This window comes from Cataglyphis hispanica, chromosome 16 (assembly GCF_021464435.1).
Source record: "Cataglyphis hispanica isolate Lineage 1 chromosome 16, ULB_Chis1_1.0, whole genome shotgun sequence".
Lineage (NCBI taxonomy): Eukaryota > Metazoa > Arthropoda > Insecta > Hymenoptera > Formicidae > Cataglyphis > Cataglyphis hispanica.
Window position 1 is genome coordinate 5,613,755 of NC_065969.1, and position 21,563 is coordinate 5,635,317.

The 21,563-nt window shown below is 35.3% G+C and overlaps 2 protein-coding genes across 3 annotated transcripts; both read left to right on the forward strand.

The window, feature by feature from the left end:
* The first annotated feature begins 318 nt into the window (after window positions 1-318).
* Window positions 319-6,579, forward strand: LOC126855691 (vesicular glutamate transporter 1). The gene is made up of 9 exons (XM_050603561.1): window positions 319-431; window positions 2,772-2,904; window positions 3,199-3,419; window positions 3,663-3,979; window positions 4,299-4,473; window positions 4,555-4,853; window positions 5,010-5,390; window positions 5,551-5,760; window positions 6,001-6,579. The coding sequence occupies exons 2-9, from the start codon at window positions 2,831-2,833 to the stop codon at window positions 6,247-6,249; spliced, it is 1,926 nt and encodes a 641-aa protein (XP_050459518.1). The 5' UTR covers window positions 319-431; window positions 2,772-2,830; the 3' UTR covers window positions 6,250-6,579.
* Window positions 6,580-15,392: 8,813 nt separating this feature from the next.
* Window positions 15,393-20,147, forward strand: LOC126855495 (pancreatic lipase-related protein 2). 2 transcript variants are annotated; one of them, XM_050603188.1, is made up of 7 exons: window positions 15,393-15,666; window positions 16,754-16,865; window positions 17,273-17,421; window positions 17,819-18,073; window positions 18,403-18,594; window positions 18,768-18,936; window positions 19,134-20,147. In XM_050603188.1, the coding sequence occupies exons 1-7, from the start codon at window positions 15,603-15,605 to the stop codon at window positions 19,246-19,248; spliced, it is 1,056 nt and encodes a 351-aa protein (XP_050459145.1). In that variant the 5' UTR covers window positions 15,393-15,602; the 3' UTR covers window positions 19,249-20,147. The 2 variants fall into 2 exon arrangements, with proteins under 2 accessions (XP_050459145.1, XP_050459146.1); XM_050603189.1 differs by lacking the exon at window positions 15,393-15,666 and adding an exon at window positions 15,679-15,901.
* The last annotated feature ends 1,416 nt before the right edge of the window (window positions 20,148-21,563 follow it).

Below are 21,563 nucleotides of genomic sequence, written 5' to 3' on the forward strand. Positions count from 1 at the left end.
TAAGACTCAAAGTAACACGCGTGTTATCCTGTTTTAATACTGTAACGCCGTTACGATCGCTTATTTCCGGTGCGTGCCGTTTTGTTATTGCAAAACTTTCGGCCCGGGGGTGCAGCCGGGAAGCCCCGCCTGGGGTCAATCTAAAGGGGGTTGTAAATGTCGACGATTGGCCAGTGATATAGATGCGTCGCATCCTGCGATCCAATCGCATCGTCGCTCCGGGATGCGCTGACGCCGTGATGTGGAAGTCAACTTGGTTGCCAGCGACGCCGACGCCGACGCCGTCGCCGCCACCACCGTCGACGGCGGCGGCCACGGCGGCGACGACGACGACGACGACGACGTCAGGCGACGTCGACGACGTTCTCCGTCGCGTACCCCGCGCTACTGTCACCCAATCCGCTCGTAATCGTGTCTGGACTTAATTATTGGTGAGTGCCGCGAATTCTCTTGTCGTATTTTCCCGGCTTTCTCGATTGTTCTCTTTAAACATTTAAAAAAAAAATTGCGAGTTTCGATTCCATTTTGCTTGCGAGCAAAATGGGGAACGTGCATGACCTTTCGAAGGGATGGAACGAGAAATTTACCTAAGTGTTCTTAAGATTATTTCTCTCGTCTGAGAAATATGTAAAGGTGATTTTGAAGATTCGGTACGAGTGAAAATTGCAAAGTAATGATAATTCTATTTAAATTCTGAAGGAGCCGAAAATGTTTAAATTTCTTTACTCGGTTTTTAGTCGTCATCCATTTTTTATTTGAGCAAAAATCTCGAGAAAGATTCTGAAACCAAATGGAATTAAAAAAAGTGACGATAAAATTGTTTATATTATACTCGTAGTTTTTTCCTTAATGGAATATTCGAAGGGTTCCTTCTTAACATGTTTATTTTAAATAAAAATTTTTTATTTGAGGAATTCGGTGAAATAGATTGCGAAGAGTGATCTGTTCGTCGTATTCGTTCGAGAGTGATTTATATCTGATGTGTGTTTTGTGATGTGGAATGCGTAGAATTGCTAGAGAATCTGATAAAACATTTCAGTGATGTCGATTGTGTAATTTTTAGATACGTGAAATTCGTCGTGCGAGTATATTAACGTTTATTGCACCCCTCACATTTCAACTTGAATTACACGAGGTTGCCCGAGGCTGTGAGATGTTTCAGTCATCTCGTTTGCGCCATTCTTTCGCTGATTAGCTGCAAATTGAATTTCTGCTTTAATCGAGATCCTCTCTGAATATCGCGCAATAGAGAATCCTACTACTATTTATCATTTATTCATGAAAATAAGCTTTATCTTTATCCCACAATGCCGAAATTTCGAGAATTTTATTATTTTTTTTTGATATTCGAAAATATATATATATATATATATATATATATATATATATATATATATATATATATTGATAGATTCTCTTTTATAGAGAACCTTAAGAAAGAGTAATATATTTTCTGCTGGCTTTCTTATACATGACATTTCGTAGTTATTCAAAAAATTACATTTTAATCATTCTGTTCTTTAAACACAGTGCGTCTATATTTAAATATTATTTAAATCCATCTCTCAAAAATTTGCTACAGTTAACGAAAGACATGAGATGTCACAACTCAGAGTAAGAGAACGTCGTTTGTCGAATGTCACTCAATGTCCATTAAGTTGAGTCAGCAAGTCCCATACTCGTCATTTTTCCACCCCGATTCATTAACACGCACTGTGCATTTTGCGCCTCTTATCTGTCACGTGCCGTTTTAATATCCAGAGAGCCATTGTCCTCCGATGCGCCTCTTTACGATCGGCGCAGCACCCTCGTAACGATTTTTGCAGGCTCCGTTGTACAACGATGACGATGATACAATGAAACTATTGCAATCGTAGACTGGAAGCGCAAAACAATAATAGTGCCAAATATAACTACTTTTGGCATATATGTATCTATTTTTTTTCGCAATTATACATTGTGAAAAAAAAATAGTAAAATACATATATCAAAGTTAAAGATATAAAAATTAAAAAAAATGTGTAACAATATTAACTGTAATTGAAATAGTTTTGTGCGTTGGAGAGAAAATATAAAGTGCGCGAATTGTTTTTAGCACTTACATTGTTGTGCACTTTTTATCCTAGATTATCTTATTTGATTTTCTAGCTCGAAAAAGTCGCCAGAATTCGTGTTTATTATATCTTGCTTCAACGCACTAGTACATCTTGATTAAGAATAGATTTGATTAAGATTTTACACTTCAACCGCCGAGATATACACGGCCTAGGACGAACTCTAAGTGAAAAATATGATCTCGGTGTACGACCGACGAAACGTTTCTTCTCACAGTTTTCTACCCTCCGAAGATGCTCCCTCGAGAGTTCGGGGATTAGGGGTGGAGATACTGCCACTCCAAATAAACAGTCCTACCCGAGAGTTACCCTCGCCGTTCGTGTGCCGTTCTATGTAGAGATACTCTCTATATGTATATAGATATAGCAGACTTTCTTCCGAAAGGAGCTGTGGATGACCGAGATACGGTAGCGAGGCGGAGGCTATTTTTGATAACGTGTCTCTTTCTTTCTCGAATTATATGTTTATAAAATGTTTAATCTTGATATCATTTTGAAAAATCTCTCTTCAAATTTATACGATATCTATATAATGTTCTGATATACTTGAATTATTTAATACGTTTTGTTTGCAAAATTAAAGATTCGCACATTATTGATTTTTTTATAAAACTATAGGACAACAACTTTTTTCTGATTATACTGTGTATTCTACAGGGGCTGCCGATTAACATCGCGATCATACGAAATCCCAGAGCAACCCCAATAATTGGAAAATGTCCGGATTCGCAGCGGCGGGTCTCGTAGCCTTTGACTCCTTGAAGACGAAAGCGTCGCAGAAATTATCCGGGTAACATTTTATGCACATATATTTATGGAATTATAAAAAATTAAAATTTTATGCCTTGTAATAGTTTGACATAATTATTGCGAAAAATTACGTTGGATAATTATTCTTAATTTATATATAATATTCTTTTAATTATATCTTTTATATTGTGCTGTAAACGCAATTTTGATTATAAAAACAAATCATTTTGAAACGGTAAAAGTTATTAAAAAATCTAATGCGGCAAAAAGATAATCTCTTCAAGATAATCTCTTTAAAAGGTAATCTCTTTTGAAAGAATTCTCGATTCTTTAGACTCAGAAGAAACAAGGCCGGTTACGAGGAGTTCGAGGGTCCGCACGAGGGTAGTAAGGACAATAAGGGGTTCGAGGATGAGAGAGAATACAGTAGACATGCCTCGTTCGAGTCACTTCCGGAACCGGAGAGACCACCATTACGTCATATCGATACATATTGCATGCCGGAATGTCCGTGCCTTTCCAAGAGGTACACTATCGCGATGCTGGCTTGTATAGGTAAGAATCGACAATAAATTATAAGACAATTCGTCATTAATTAAATCGTTTTTTTTGTCACACACAAAAAGATTCAAATCTCTTTTCACAATAAATTAAGAATTTAAAAAATATATAATATGTTATCGCGAATAAGAGGGTAAAATTTTCGAGTTTTTTTTTTACATTTATAAAAAAAATTTCTTAGTTTGAAATGATATCTTATTTTACCTTAATAGCCGTTTTAATTAATCTCGTTTTCAGGATTCATTATTTCTTTCGGCATGAGATGTAACATGGGGATGGCCAAGTTGGTGATGAAAAACAGCACAGAGGGCAAGAACGACAGTATCAAATTCAACTGGACAATCGGCGTGGAAAGTGCCCTTGATTCGTCCTTCTTCTGGGGTTACCTGGTGACGCAGGTACCCGGTGGCTTCGTCGCGTCGTTATATCCCGCGAACAAGATATTCGGCGCCGCTATCGCGATATCTTCCTTCTTGAATCTGCTGGTACCCGGCGCGTTAAAGGTGGATCCTATCGTCGACATGATCGTGCAAGTGATGAAAGGACTGGTCGAGGTAAGTATCTAAAAAATTGATAAGAATTTAAAATAATTTAAAATAAGAATATGCTTTATAAAAAAATATATTTTTTTTGCGTGGAAAATCTGCTTTATGCGATTGATTATCTCAGCAATTCCATGATTAAGAGTCGATTTTCTTATATCGATAGAATTTATTTTAATGACGTATGATTCAATAAGCATTTAGTTCAATTAAACAATGAATTAATAAAATTATGATAAAAAGAAAATTATGAATTATACTAGAAATTCTTTAAATTCTCTCGCAATTTTATAGTCATTTGCAATAACGATCATACTTTTATTCTTTGCAGGGTGTTACGTATCCGGCGTGCCACGGTATTTGGAAATACTGGGCGCCGCCTCTGGAGAGATCGCGTCTGGCCACCTTAGCGTTTTGCGGATCGTACGCCGCGATGGTGATAGGTATGCCGCTTTCCGGATACCTGAGTGCCTGGTTTGGCTGGACAGCGTCATTTTATTTTTACGGTAAGCATTATGCTCTCACATGTATTTCACATTTTTGGGGAAAAAAATACGAAATTTTTCATTTTGCCCGATGAATTGTAGGCATCTGCGGCCTAATTTGGTACGGTTTCTGGTTGTGGCTGGCGTTCGAGAAGCCGTCTAAGCATCCGTGCATCTCGGCCCGTGAGTTACGCTACATCGAGGACTCGCTCGGTCAAGGACAATCACAGGTGGCTGCGCCTGTGCCCACCCTAGCGAACACGCCTTGGCGAAAATTCCTCACCTCCATGCCCGTATACGCCATCATCGTCGCCAATTTCTGCAGATCGTGGAACTTCTATCTGCTGGTGCTCTTTCAACCGCGTTTTATGCACGAGTCCTTCCAAATGCCGCTCGTCGAGGTCAGTATCATATATGTATAATTTTTGAATGCGTATAATAATTTTTGAATAAATTATGTATAATAATTTTTGAATAAATTATCGTATAAAATTGTTATTTTCATTTGAATTTAAAATATTATTCGCTCATAAATATAATCGCTTATTTTACTATAGACTGGAGTTATCGGGTCGCTTCCGCATCTGTTGATGACGATGATTGTGCCATGCGGCGGTTTGTTGGCGGATCATCTCCGTAAACGCGGCATCATGTCGACGACGAATGTTAGGAAGGTTTTCAATTGCGGTGGTTTCGGTATGGAGGCGCTCTTCTTCTTGGTGGTGGCACACGCGACGACGTCCAAGAATGGAACCGCGGCTACGGTAGCTCTTGCGATCGGCGTCGCGTGCAGCGGTTTTGCCATTTCTGGTTTCAATGTCAATCATCTGGACATCGCGCCCAGATACGCCAGCATCCTCATGGGTATGTCCAACGGGATTGGCACCATCGCTGGTCTCTTGGTTCCTTTTTTCGTGGATAACATCACGGAGAAAAAGGTACGAGGAAAAAAGAAATTTTCAACCATAAATTTATTCTTTGGTAGAAATGTATAAAAAAGTAGATTTAACATTAAAGAAATATCGAGATGCGCTTAAACAAATTTTCGAAAATGGAGAAAAAACGATCAATTACAAAGAAAAGAAAAATTGTTCGCAGGACGCGCACAGTTGGCGAAACGTTTTCATCATAGCGGCGTGCGTTCACATCTTCGGAGTGACGTTTTACGCGATTTTCTGCTCCGGCGAGTTGCAACCCTGGGCCGATCCCACATTAGAGGAACAGAAAGCCTGGAATCCAATGGACGAATTCGGACAGACGAAACCGCCCGTTCCACCTCCACCAAAAACCATGCAATCTGAATTTATAGTAAGTACATTAACAATTATCTTTAAGAGATATTTATATCGCGTGTCGTTTACAGAACGTAATCTCATTTAGATCACTTATTAAAACCAGCACGCAAGTTGAAATAATTTTTAAAGAATCGTCAGAATTTTTAATTTTTAATTCATTTTTAATTTATTTTAAGATTCAAAATTTATTTTTTTTTAAATAAAAATATCTATTTTGCAAATATGGGATCAAAAATCATCCCCATCTTTTCAGAAACAACCGTCCCGGGACGGAGTCGCCGACGATTGGAATACTTACGAACAGCCGGCGCCTGAAAATCATTTATACGCGCAACAAGACAATAAAGCCCCCGTGATAAGCTACGGTTCGACGGAGACCAACAGCAACAATCCGTTCCATTCGACAAATCCGTTCGCCACTGACATTAGCGCATCCCTCGTGCAACCACCAGCAACGGACAACTATGCGCACGACGTTGTGCATAGTCAACAGTGGAATTGAGAATGGTCAGCCTCCGGATAGAGCAATCGGATACGAGAAGAGTAGACTGCGTTTTCCCGAGGTTGTAGATCATTCGTTATCATTAGCCGTCAATCTGCCGGTTCCTCAGACATATCGCGTCTTTATTATATCAAAACTAGCAAAAGTAAAACCAGCACAGATCATAAAATCGCAATTTTTCATTGAGAAAAAAAAGTCGTCGAAACGATCTTGTTTTCCTTGTCAAGAAAAATAAAAGTTTAATCTTAAATTTAACATATTATATAACAATATAAACGTCTCTTTATTGTTAGTAATCTTAATAATAATTTAAAGAAAATGTAAAATATACTTATTAAATGTAACTCAATTTTAATTAGAATTGATATAAATTATGGATTGTTTAACAAATCTCGCAATATGTCTGAGGACCGTATGTATAAATAAAGTTTCAATAGTTTGATGATTCTACGAATTGCAGGGTGCAGATAGTTAAATGTTAAGATGCATATTTCTAAGTTTTTCGGTAAAAATATCGGTAAAAATATCCGAAATTTTTTGTTGAGCGTAATATCTAAGAGTGCAGAGAATGACCTATGAATGGCCACGCGAATAACTCGTAACCACACCAGAAGGATTTTATCTCGGCTACGTCGTAAGATTAATGAGATTTATCGATAGATGATCAAACGATCGCTATTTATATAAACTTTATTGGAAATATGCCATATTTTTTACAGCGTTCTACGATAAATGAGATAGACAGTATGATGCACTCTATCATTTTGAAAACTATATATAAGTGATTTGCGTAAAATCGAATCTAAAAATATTTTTCTAGTTCAAGCTAGGAAGAATTTTATATTTTTAATTCGTCGACCTTTGCACGCTTTCTTTAAAGTAAAAGTAAACAGCTGATCGGACAAGAATTTTGAAAACGCATCTTATGTACAACGCGTATATTTTTTTGAAAGAGACTGAAGCGAGTTATCAAGTCAGGCTTTGCAAGTTGCATCGCGATAACTCAAAACGCGGTGAATACTTATATTTTTTCATGAGATATTAGATGGAAGAAAATATTGCCCTAATTTATAAGAAGATTAAGATATACGATATCCGCAAAATATATTGTATTTGCGAATGTCCTTTTTATAAAAAGATATTAATAGCAAAAATGCTGCTTATATTAACGACGAGATCGAGATATATCCCAAATCGACAATAATTCAAACCATTGCAGACAATAACTTTCTCTGTGGACAATAATTAATTGCAAGGTTTGAAAAAAACGAAATAGCAATCACGAGAGATCTCGGTGCGCGCGACATAGCTCAATCGCTGAAACTTTTAGGTATTTCTTCTCCTCTCCTTCCGACTTTTGATTTAAAATTAAGTTACTTACGCGAAGAAATATAGCAATAAAGAAGAGAGAAAGTTTACGAAATCGATATAACGAACGGCGTATAAATCGTTTGTCGAAATTAAAATTATACGCAAAGATGCGCAAGATCTTTATTACGCACACTTGGATATAGTACAATTAAATTTGGAATAAAGTAATGGAAATCCATACAGCATAAATATTCGGAGAAATTATCTTTGAATTCACTTGGATATTCAAATTGCAGTATCCAATTTTTCGGATACTCCTTAATTCTCAGACAGTTGTTGACTGTGAGTTAGATAAAATTTAAAAAAATGTTTATAAAAACAATTAACAGTAACACACTAACAGAGATTCAGAAATCTAGATATTATAAGACATTTGAATATCGAAGAAATATATACGGAAATATTCACGCAGAATATTTATGACGTATGGATATTGCGTGTGCGAAGTTGGTGAACGTAAAAAGCGCAAAAAACCGCAAGGGGAAAGTGGAACTATTACTTAATTTTCCATTAATATTCGCCAAAAATGAAGTGCGAAAGATAGCAAAACGGATCATAAAAATTGATGAATTTGCACGATTACATAAATCGGATTCTAAATTAATTATCTGACGCGAGTTTTCTCAATATCCGAGACAAGTCTGGAAACATTCACGTAGCAGCTTATAACTTGAAACGTATGAAAGTATTCGTAAGAAAGTGATAACGAAATGAAAGTATCGTAAGAAAGTAATGATAAGCTATTAAGTAGACAAATCATGAAAGTGAATATACAAAGATCAAAATAAGATCGGAATATTTAGAAAAAAAGAAGCAAAATATACATTGTCTAGATGTATTTCGTATACATACGTATATTATACATACACATACACACACGCATCTTTTACTCTATATAAATATGAATATGTAGGTCCTTCATAATCACGCATATGCGCGATCAAAGGTAAAAACGGGACACATAGAAGGAGCAACATGAAAGGTATGTGAGACGCATCGCGTCGAGTATTGCGAATGAATGGTGATAAAAAGTTGGGGCTCGAAACGGCTAATTTCGATTATTCCATTTTTTTACACGCAGAATATTCAATACTCGATGTACCCGACAATAATCCCCTTCTTGTAGAAAACTAAAACCAAATATGTTCTTTTAACAAAAATATTGAACTACAAACGGTCGAGAAATAAATTTTTGCATTATAACCGGGATAAGAAAAAAGATTTTTAAGGATTGCGAATAATAAAGCCTTATCTGTCAATTAATTTTAGATGAACTTTGCTTTTACATAATGACTCGGATAATTAGCGTTAAAATTAGCATTAAAAATATTAAATTTTTATATTCAATCATAAAACTTTGAAGAGAGAAAAATTATTTCAGTTTTTCAGCATAAACATTTATATATGCTATTAAATATTCCATGGAAATACGTATCTTATGTCTATCCAATTGTTGCAAATAAACAGAAATAATTTTCGAATATCAATAATAACAAAAATTAAACAAAGACGCAATTAACCGATTCGATCGCCTAGTGCTGACTCTATTCCGATGTGCATTCGCGTTTATAAGTAAGGTACATGGTACGTTAATACGGCGATGTGTAGTACAAGTATATTGAACGTCACGTGCGCATGTGAACCTACGAATTGAGTAGCCTAAATTTTCCGTTTTTCCTTCAAAGGAGGATCCACAAAATTAGTCAATTTATGCGAGACTTTTTTAAAGATACATACCGATATGATATGCGTACGTATCGACACTTATGGTATCGGCAAGTGTCGTCTCGCGTTCTCGTCGGCAAATAAGATTATATATAGATATGTAATACGCGTTATACGTTATGTTGTACGTTAATATAAATGTAACTATATATAAATCACACACATGTCAAAGATGTATATGATTACATACATACATTAATGACAGCAATGTGCGTGTGATGATTGATATATTTGAGAATGATTAGAAAAAAAAGAGAACAAGCGAGAAGTATTGCAATTTATTATATTACGAAACATTAGGGCATAAAGACGCGCTACGAAGTATTGATTATCGGGCGCTTCACTGTACGACAATAATATTTAAACTAAAGCCTGATGCACATGTTACAACAGAGCACCAGATTTAAAGTTTAATTATTTATTTAATCACGTGTAACTTTGTTACGTCGATATTTGCGAACTGGGGTGTTTAAGAATTCGCGTGCTCGATGAACGGATTTCGACATTGTCCTATCAAGATAAGATAAATTCTTAACGTGAATGTTTACAGAAAATTAATAAAAAGTAAATTCCGTGATGCTTCAAATAAAAGATATTTACGAAAATTAAAGATTGTTTTATTACATTAGATATCAGGAAAAAAGTAAGAATCATTCAATTGTTTTAAAACTCATGCTCTTTCAGTTAATTGAAACTCCGAAAATAATCAGAATTAATTTAATTTCTAGTTTAAGACTAATTTTAATTCTCGGTAAAAAGAGAAGCCGTTTGAATTTTCGACAAAGGGAGAACATCGCAAGTCCGTTCATCGCAAGTCACGAGCAATTACCAAACACCCCGTGCACGCAACGGTAATAATCTCACTTCGTGACAATACGGGACGGATATATAATGACGGGTTACGATTAGAACGCTCGTATTAATGATGACACGAAAATGACGATGCCGCAACGCGCATTTTTTTCGCGCAGTGCATCGACCGTGTGCCACGTTTTAAAAAAGGGGCACGCAGGATGATAGAAAGTCGGAAACACACTTGCAACATTTGAAATTAATGATACACGCGTGATAATAGTCATCTAAGCGTTGTGTACCATCTGCGCCACTGTTACGCCAGGGAAAAACGATTCGCTGTCAAGCTTGGGAAAAAAGCGGATCTGAAATCTCACAGTGACAATCTGCTTGAAAATAAAATAAAAAAAGCAGGACACCGCTTTCCCTCAGCAAATGATCAAATATGTACGAAATGATTATTATAATCTTACAAAAGGGATCGTAATGGAATATAAAAAAAAATAAGGAATACAAAAGACATAAAATATAAAAATTTAATTTGTTGTTCTAATTTATTATTATTTTTTTTTTTTGTAATTCGATGTTTCCGCTTTAATCGTGACTCGTCCTGTATGACAGATAACGTTAAGGATCTCTATATATAGATATATTCATCATTATATATCGAAGTAGTGACTGGCCTAAAGTTATTCACGACTTCATTCACCGAACCAGAAACAGTTTGCTTTTCTGGGAGATATCCGAGATATTTATCTATATAAAGCGTAATTATATTACGAAAAACTTAGGATAAGTTCTAATGCTGTTCGAACAATAATACCGATATACTAATACTTACGTATATACGTATAGCTCCAATAATAAAATTTATGACAATAAAGAGATAAATAAAACACGGGGTGTGTGCCGATGCCAGTAGTAGATGCAAACTATCATTTATTAAAAAAAAAAAAAAAAAGAAAAAAATTGTTATGATAACATTACGAACGATCGTTGCGATTGCGAGATTATTGCTTAGATGGATTAGCAGAGCTTCATTTTCGGCACATCCTGTACGGCTTTATGACGATTAGCTTTATATATATATATATATATATATATATATATATATATATATATATCTATATATACATATAAATATACATATATACATACGTAATCAAAATTACAGATTCGTATTTGCTTTTTGCGGGTTTCAATAGAGCAAAAAATAAGAGAAACTTAACTAAAGAATATCTTGTTATTTTCGTTCGTGCGAAAGAGAGATTCGGAAATTATGCCTACTGTCGGAGATACTTTTTCAAGTGCGAAAGATGACTTCACGAGAAACGCACGAGAATGTGTGATGAAAGTATAATGAGATTGTATTTACATTTCCGCCTGTTTCCATATATTTTTGTAACAACTCGCATCAGATTTGTTATTGCACTACGAAAGTGACAAACACGGGAGAGAATAAGACGGGGAATTAATCTCGTATCATACAAAGATCATATTATCAAGTTTACGACAATACCAAAGACACATTCGTGGAATGAGTAAAACGATGCGTAATTGAATTGCGAAGATATATAGATATCATAAATTTAATATCATCTTTCTCTGATTCAGAATGATAAGAATAATGTGCGACTGTGTCGTACAGAATCAATAAAGTTTTTGCACTCTAAGTCTTGTGCAAATCGTATGATTTTAAATATCTTTTCATCAGACGAAGATGAAGAATATGAATAAAATAAAAAGATTATATACGCAATATTTTACTATTCCACAGCTTTGTAATACGATTGTAAAGCGATTTAAAGGATACTTCATTATCGAAATCAATTTAAAATACGTAGTTTCATGATTCGAACTTTTAGCAAGGAGAGAAGATACATTATACTTATAATTCTGGGGAGGGACACAAGCATTCGACAGAGTTTACGATATGGAACCACATCTCTATACACACTTACATATTTATATACATATATACACACATGATATACTTCTATGTGTATGTATATACCTTACACGATGCTGTATACATACCGGCGTATTTGTCGCGTATTTGTCGCGTATTTGTATGTACATCCTCCGCGTGGCATGTAATTAAAATAATATTAATTTACGTATTTCTCGATTAAACGTGTTTACAAAGGTGTATCAATTACTATATCGACAATAACGACGTAAGTTCGTGAAAGAGTGAAAGTAATATGTTGTAAGTACAATAAATAGATAAAAAGAGAGTTTCAGATATATATATATATATATATATATATATATATATATATATATATTATATTAAATTGTAAAAACGACGCGGAATTCTCGCGAAATTCGTACATGTTATTACGTAATCATGGCAATTGAGATAATGTGATCCATTTATTCCTTTCTTGGAAATATTAATTAGAAATTTAATTAGAAATATGTAGTTAGTCAAATTTTGATATTTATTATATATATATATATATATATATATATATATATATATATATATGTTTTGTTAAGAGCATTTATTTTATCTTTTTTTTCTTTGCAATGTTGTTTATTCAATATTTTGAGACGAAGCGAGAATTTCATGCCGAGAATATAGAAAGTATTAATCAATAAGTGTTATCATACTAAGCTTTCGATGGCTTGATATTACGTATCAAGTGTAGATTAGTAGATTCTCATTGTTACTATTTCCGTTTGTGGGAAACTCTCGTAGTTATATTCTCGATACGCCTCGAGCGAGGATTCGAGAAAACTGTTTTGCGTCACGCGAAATATTTATCATCGCTCTCTGTTAAAAAATACGATTGCGAAATAGTATGATTAACCGAGAGATTGCTTTGCGATATATATAATTAATTGCATTGTGCAAGTTGCCTTTTACAATCGCAATCCTAATCGTCAGGTTTTACTTTAAAAGCTTCATTTTCGCGAAGCGTTTAATTCTCGCGAAAAAAAGTTATTTCCGTCTTGTACTGACTATTGTTTTCTTTCAGTATGTCTTGCTGGTTAAGAAATACTACGTTGAAGCTTAGTAGACAATAATATGGTGTTAATTACGTATACTCATATACACATGCATTTGTTAAGGATTATCGATATAATTAGGATTACGCGTGAATCAAAAGAATCTGCTCTTTCTAATGGAGCAAAATACGAGTGCAGCGTCAATAGCGGATCATGATTCACATCTTCGTGTATTCAGAATTTTCCGACGCGATTTCCATAAGAGTTGATTAAGAAATTAATCGGAAATTTAATCGATTCTCGATGATATTTTCATTTGTTCGTCTAGAGGGAATGATCTCGATTGAACCGCGATTGATTTTGACGCAAGATTTATGGAAATGGCGTAACATAAATTTGGATGTTTAGAGAGAGAAAAGCTGTACCAGAGAGATACGCGTATTTTTTCCCTCCTCATTATAACTCACGAGAGAAGGTTTTAATCATCGACAAATATATCCTCGTCGTTTATGCAACTCTATATACTTTGTCCATTGTTACAATCTCGCCTCTTTACGAGAATAAAATTATATATTCCGGAGATGTTTTCTAATAATCTTCCGAGAGCGAGAGATGACTGTACACACAACAGTGTAAACACGACAAAAAATCTATTTTGATCGTTTGTATTAGCGGACTCGTTCTATACTATGTACGTGTATTAGAGAGGCATTTTATGTATCGCATTGTTAGAGATTATTGTTATCAAACGCCGGTGCAATCTGGTTTGTTACTGATTATCGCAACGCTAATTATTATGTAAAATATGTATGTAATACTGTAATTTTCAATGTATCATGTAATTAAAACGAGAGGCACATTCTGGCGGTAAATTGACAATAAATCGTAAGCCAATCTTTTCAAAACTCGTTCCACCTGGATCTTTGAACGAAGCGCGTATTATTAACAGAAGATAATAAATGCGACGATTATTACGAAAGATTTGTATATCGTATCAGTCCCGAGGAAATCAATCGACCTACAAATCGTATTCGTAAAAAAAAAAAGAAATGCAAGGTGAGAAAAAAAAGACGCGGGCCGCGGGCAACAACTAACATTATTATCGTAAACAAATTTCATTGATAATTATTGATCCTTGCTTAGCTTCGAAACATAGTTAACTATTAAACGTGCGGGACATGCCCTTGTTCGCATTTGCATCTTCTCTCTTCTGTCTTATTTACATACAGATACATGTACATATATTTCTGCATGTTTGACCATCGTAACGTTTATTTAATGAATTAAATGCACACAATCACGTGTGATCACGTCCTTTTTCTCCTTTTTCCGTATATTAATCCGTATCCTAAAATATTATATATGCATTATGATGTCTGTGAGCAGACGAAAGCAAGTAGTTGCGACAGTTGAAAGAGATAATACCGCGAGAGATCTCTCTCAATTTTCCATAAGCAGGACAGTAATTTGTGTGCGACAATCGTTAAATAGACGCTTCGAAATCATTTCTAATGTTGCATAATGCTTTGTTTATGGTAACGTACTATCTAGTAGTTATGCAGAGAGCATTTCCGCGAGGTACGTACGCGAGAATTAACTCTAATAATATCCTGTGAAATTAATCTATTACGCACGCGGAAAGATGATTTCCTAATATGTCTGTAATCGTTTGTGAAACACCGAGGATTATGTAGCCTCACAAATCACATTTCTGACAAAATACTGCAATTTTGTAAAGTGCGACAAAATTTTCGTTTCTTAAAAAAAAATAGAAATTTTTTTTTTAAATAATGATTTTCCACTAACATCTTTTTCGAAAAAAAATAGAGCCTTAAAAAATTCCAAACAATAAATTATATAAGTGCGTGATTCAGAATTTTAAGAATTAAAAGTTTTACTTACGTAGAATTGCAAATTTCTTAAAAATCAAAATTTAATTTGAATTACCAAAAATTTTTAAGTGAAAAAAATTAGACGATTATATTTATTTAATTATTTACGAAATAAAATTATGAATTAAATATTATTTGATTTAGAAAAGGATCCGTGGACAAATATGCGTAAACGATGGATAAGTCTCGCTTTATCGCACCTATCGCAGAAGATAAGATCAATCTGTGTATACCTCGTATACGGTAAAAAGAATGTGCGTATATACACACGTGCGTATATACACACGTGTGAATCGCGCGACACGGGACGCTCGCGTGCGTACCCAATCGACGTGGCTCGTCGCACGCATATGTCATATGCCGTGCGTGCATTTGTGCATCGCGCGGGATGCGAAGCGGGAGAGAAGCGGCCCGGCCGTGAGATAGCCGTAAAAGCGTCGCCATCGTGCGACTTGTATTCCTCGTCACTTTCTAAATTCTCCCGCGCGCACAGACGATATATATCCCCCGATGACTTTGCATTTTGCAATCGTATACGCACGGCGGCGGGATTCGCGTCCGTATGGTGATTTTTCGTGCCTGAATGTTATATCATAAATCGCGGGATCACCGCAGGAGATGGCGGTCAGTGTCGTGAGATACCACGCTCTCCTCGTGCTCTCTTGTGCCCTGCTGCAGTATCGTAAGTACCGGAGTAACTCAACGTCTCGTATACTCTCGATTGCCGCGATTCATTCGCCTTCGAAATGTTCAGTTTCTCGAATTTCAATTTTACGTGGGTGCGTGTTTTCGATTTTGCGGATGCGATCTCTATCTAAAAGGACGGGTGATCTAAACATCTTAAAATAAGAATTTCCTTTGCTCTCCCGTTTCCTTCCGCTGCCCGCTTTTGCCTTTCTTCAAAGTCAACGCACATGGTAAGTCGGAAAATAAAAATGCTTTTTTTGTAAGTGTGATAAAGCGCCTTGTTTGTCACTTTAAATTAAAGGTAAAAGACTTTTCTAATCTTGTAAAAAAGAGCTGTATTTCGAATAATTTTTTAAATATATCTCTTAATTATAATTCTTTTATATTTGTTATTAATTGTTATTGATTATTTATTAGCTTCTCAGAATTTTTATTATTATAATTTTTATTATTATAACACACACTTTATATTGTGGAAGAGGTTTTGCATAGTGTCTTTAAAAATTAAAATTAACATGAAAAGGAATTCCACTTTTGCAATATAACTTTCTTTGAGACTGAAACTGTAGCATTCGCGATAACTTTTACTTTCGATGTGTTTGACTTTTACTTTAAGTGAGGTAAGTTTTATTTCACTGATGTGGACAAAACAAACTCGGCTTTCTTTCTCTCGAATTATCATAAAGTGCTACCACGAGTGTATCGATCGCAAAAAAATTCTATCCAACACAAATCTGAGGCTGACGATTAATTATAACATAAAGAAAGAATTATCCCCGCGTTAAAAAAAAAAAACAGATTCGATTAAAAATTGACGAAATGATGAAAGAAAGTACGAGTGCGACATTTTCCATCTCTCCAAGGTAAAAATTTATTTATAGCATCGGCGATAAACTATAGCAAGATCACGGACCTTCACCTAGATTCATATAATGATCTAATTGTTTTTGATCCACGAGACACGTAATCCAGATTATACGATTGATTGCCTAACCGATAATTAACTAAAAGTTAACTTATTCATATATTGAAAAAAAAAAGGGAAAAAAGATTAATTGATCGATCTACAATTATTTTTCCAGACAATGCGATGGCTCAAGACAAAACCATTAAAGATCTCTTCAATAGCACATCCTGCGCAAAACCACCTTACATTTGTCCGCATGCGCAGATAGAGTTCTATTTGTACACCAGGTACCTCTTTTCTATTTTTTTTTTTTTTCAAATTAAATATTTATTTAATGAAAATTACGATTTAAATAGAAATCGGATATTCTAAATATTAAAATTGATTTTAAGATTAATTTACATTTTACGCTTAAGTAAAGTATTGATTGTATCGATCGTTTCCAAGTTTTGAAAAGTAAAAAGACTCGTAACGAGGAAACGGTCAACGTTACTCTCGGTTTCAAGATCACGATCATTTCATTCTCTACTGAAAGTAACCTCCTTTCCAGCCAGACCTTTCTCCGGCATCTATAGTATCGTCCAATGCTCTCACTATCGTCTCTATATTTACGTAGCGGACGTGAATTGCATCGGCGAAAAATTGCATTCATACGAAGCATAATATATATGCATACGTACCTCGCGATTTTCAGGGAAACGCAACAAAATCCGCTGCTATTAGACGTTCGAGATTTTAGTTCTCTCCGCAATTCCAAATTCAATAAGACCAATCCGACGAAGATCATTATTCACGGCTTCGGCGGTGGACGAAATTTAGCGCCCAGCACAGATTTACGAGATGGTAAGATTAGCCATTTCTTCTAAATTCTTGTATATTTAAATCGTAGCTCATCTTCAAGTTTTTGCAACAGAAAGGTCATTTATGATATAAAAAAAATAATTATTATTTATATGCAATACAAAATTAATAAGTAATAATATATGATTAAAAATATATCAAGCATTTGAAAAATAATAATTTTCAAAAATAGATAATTGAAAAATCCATTTTTCATATATAAAATTTACGTAATTATCATCAGGCAACCGTGAAAATATATGCATAAATCTATTAATATCGCTGATAACAATATCACTTATCTACATATAGACGTAGAAAATTACAAACGTTATAGAAAAACGCGAAGGATAACCGTTCGATAAAAATAGCCAAAAATACCACCACGATTCGATTTCAGCGTATTTCACGCGAGGCGATTACAATATTATAATCGTGGATTATGGTTCGTTGGTACGCGAGCCCTGTCTCTCGCAGATCTCGTGGGGCCCGGATTTTTGCTCCAAGTGCATCGCTCAGCTGGTGAAGTATCTGAGGGATCATCCGCGCGGCACGAAGACGGAGAATATACACGTGCTGGGATACAGCGTGGGCGCGCATATCGCTGGACTCATCGCAAATTATTTACCCAATGACAAGCTCGGGAGAATTACGGGTAATTGCTCGTATGCAGCCGATCGCTGTCCCGCAATGTTTAAATCTCCTCTAGATGTAATACGCAATTTTGTCGCTCTAATGTGAGAGAGAGAATATTTTTCAATGTGTTAATTTTTACCAATTATTTTAAAGCCAAAAGTTTGGACTTTAATTCCAAATTTCAAAAGAACCAAAAGAATAATATAACGAAATTAGGACAAAGATGCGTATCTTTTAATCATAATTTTATATCTAAAATATTACGTCTGGAGAGAGTATCTATAATTCATCATTATGTAGCATTGACACTAATTCTTTAATAACGATTCTCCTACTTTCTGTTTGCAGGCCTCGATCCGACGATATTTTTCTATATGAATGGCAATCGCTCGATGGATTTAGACGAAACGGATGCCCATTTTGTGGACGTGATCCATACAGCCGCGGGCATCCTAGGCCAGTGGGGGCCTACCGGCCACGCGGACTTTTACGTAAACGGTGGCTCGAGTCAGCCCGGATGCGCCACTTCTTCTATACTCCGTAAGTAACGAGCAAAAAAAAATCAATCACGGCGAAAAGTACGAGAAAAAGGCATCTTGTCTTTTTTTTTAATTGAAACAATAATATAATCGAAAAAAAAATCCAATTTTCTCTCTCTCGGGCGCATGCATAAAATATCGATAATATGAATGAACCTTTCTTTATTCTTGTAGAAACGCTCTCGTGCGATCATACGAAGGTGACGCCGTATTACATAGAGTCAATCACGACGAAAAAGGGATTCTGGGCGGCGCCGTGCGCAAATCTGTTTTCTTACCTGATCGGGTGGTGCAATCCCAAGAGAGAAGAGCACATTCTGATGGGGGAGGATACCCCTCATACGTAAGTAATGCAGATCCTTATTTACGCCATGAGATTACTTCATGCTGTTGCTGCGACAGATTGATATATTCGATATTCCTGAAAATACACGCGTGTCAACAAAACAAGAAAAAGAAAATATTCAGAAAAAGTAACGTAATAAAATATTCGCATCGCGTGGAAATATTTATGCGGGCGTTTATGAAAAAATTTGACAGAGCACGCGGCATCTTCTATCTGTCAACAAACGCACGCAAACCATACGCCCGAGGACTGTCCGGAAAAAGCCAGCGACGGACAAATCGGAAGCAATTGTCCTCCCGCCAGTACTGAGTCTGCTAAAACAGCTGATCAACATAATTATAGAATAACATATGTTGTACATGAGTCAATCAAAGTTAAGTTATACATATAATATTGTATATGTGTGTGTGTGTGTGTGTGTGTGTGTGAGATATACGTTACTTCGATATATAAGTTTTATCTTTATACGTCGCACGCGGCTTTTTGTACATTTAATCGTTTGAAGAGATCTTGTCTTTTTTTCCCTTTTTTATTAAATAACAGATTGTATATTGCGCAAACAACAAGAAATTATGCGTCTCTAGACCGCGTTTATTGACATCCGACCGATCGGTATAATAAACAGTTTCGCATGTAGTCGACATGTAATATTTTCACCGTGCTCTTCTCACTTACCGCGTTTTATATTTACTCAGTGGCGAATAATTTTTTTTACGAAACGACGATATATTTAACAGGCAACTTATCATTCAATCAATATCGTTTCAATGAAACGTCATATGTCATCGGGAAGAGCAAAAATCGGGGTCAAATTACATCGAGCAAAAGTTTTACGCAACGGTGAACGGAGATTGTATCGAAAGAGGCACGAGTTTGTTTTGAGAATTCGTCCCTCATTAAAATTTATAATGTTATTTTATAATGGGAGATAAATTGGAACTCCTGCTGCTAAAAAGTGGGAGATTAATTTGCTCGTTATCATTTCATAGTTGCACAAAATCTTTTCTTCCAGCGTAAAGTTACGCTCGTTCTGATTACAGTCTCTAATCCCGTTTTACGTTATCATATCATAAGTCATTAATAATATGTAATTAATTAATTTTGTAATCTGTAATTATAATCATCATTTAAATCTGCAGGAAAGATACCTATGACTCTCGTAAGAGATTTTTTTATATTATATAATACAGACATCGCTCGAAGGACCACGTGCAGATGCTTTATTCAATATTCACGATCCTCACTAGTCGTCCTTGGCTTCAACAAATATCCTTATACGTAGGTGTAGCAACACTTCGCAACAACGGGCCCCATGTTTTTTTTTATGTTAACAACAATATTTATTACATAATAATTGTTACGAGATACGGTAATAACTTCTATGGATTTACAGTACACTGTGTCGCACTAAACCTTAATAATATATATATATATATATATATATATATATATATATATATATATATATATATATATAATATGCAATGGAATGATTATAAGATACATTCTCGTTTCAAGCCAGAGGTTTCTCGATGATCTCAATGATATCTTTACTTTTCTTAGGTGGATCTTTCGCGTACGTTTCTGCGGAAAGGCATGACCCTTCCGTGATCGCAATGCTCGGGACGTCGATCTGCACTTTCTCTCTCTCTCTCTCTCTCTCTCTCTCTCTCTCTCTCTTTCTCTTTTACACACATACATACTCGCACTCACACGTATGTACGTATATAGGTAAAGGTGCATCCGAGTTTTCAAGTGTCGGCCCTATGATTTCGAGATTCGATGCGCGACGCCCGACGAACATAGTGTCATCTCGAAGATGTTTCGTGCTACATGATTTTAAATTAATTAAAAATTAAATATAATATCTTACATTTTATAGAATGTTATTTGGAGTAATGCAAACCGTAAAAATGTAACGATCTTTCTTAGCTCATTTCGTGTCGTCAAAATTTAATCTCAGTGTCTTTCGTGAACGATCGATCGTTTCAATGCTCGATGTAAATGAATTAATAAATTTAAAAAGAAAATGATCGCACACCTGTTGACCAGATATTAATCTTACTGTCTCGAGCCAGATAGTCATGTTCGATAAATTATAATCATCTGATCGATTGCACATCCGATTATTCTCTGCTCTTCTGTAAAATCGGTTTATATTGTATTATATTATATTCACAAGATATTTGTTAAACTCTGTAACATTTTAATTTATAACATGACAAAAAAAAGTTATACATCGCTGTGTTTTCCTTGATATTTTTCTGAGCAAAAATAAGCAGTTTGATCGGTTTTTTAAGGGACTCGTGATTATTTTGCAAGACATGATATCATCATCGAATCGAATTGCTTTTGTAATCGTGTGGGTCGAAATCTAGAAAGACATACAAACGCAACGTTGCTCATAATTTCGGGCCGATCGAGGACGTATTTCCAGATTAAAAAGTACAGCTTTACAAATACACTCCTCTCTCTCTCTCTCTCTCGCACGTGCGCGGGTGTGTTTCTCTCTTTTATTTACATCGCTTCTTCGTGCGCTTTTTACGTACCGTTGCTCGACATACAAATGTGCATGAACGGATTTAACGCTAACATATATCGATATTACATATTCAAAAGCGAAG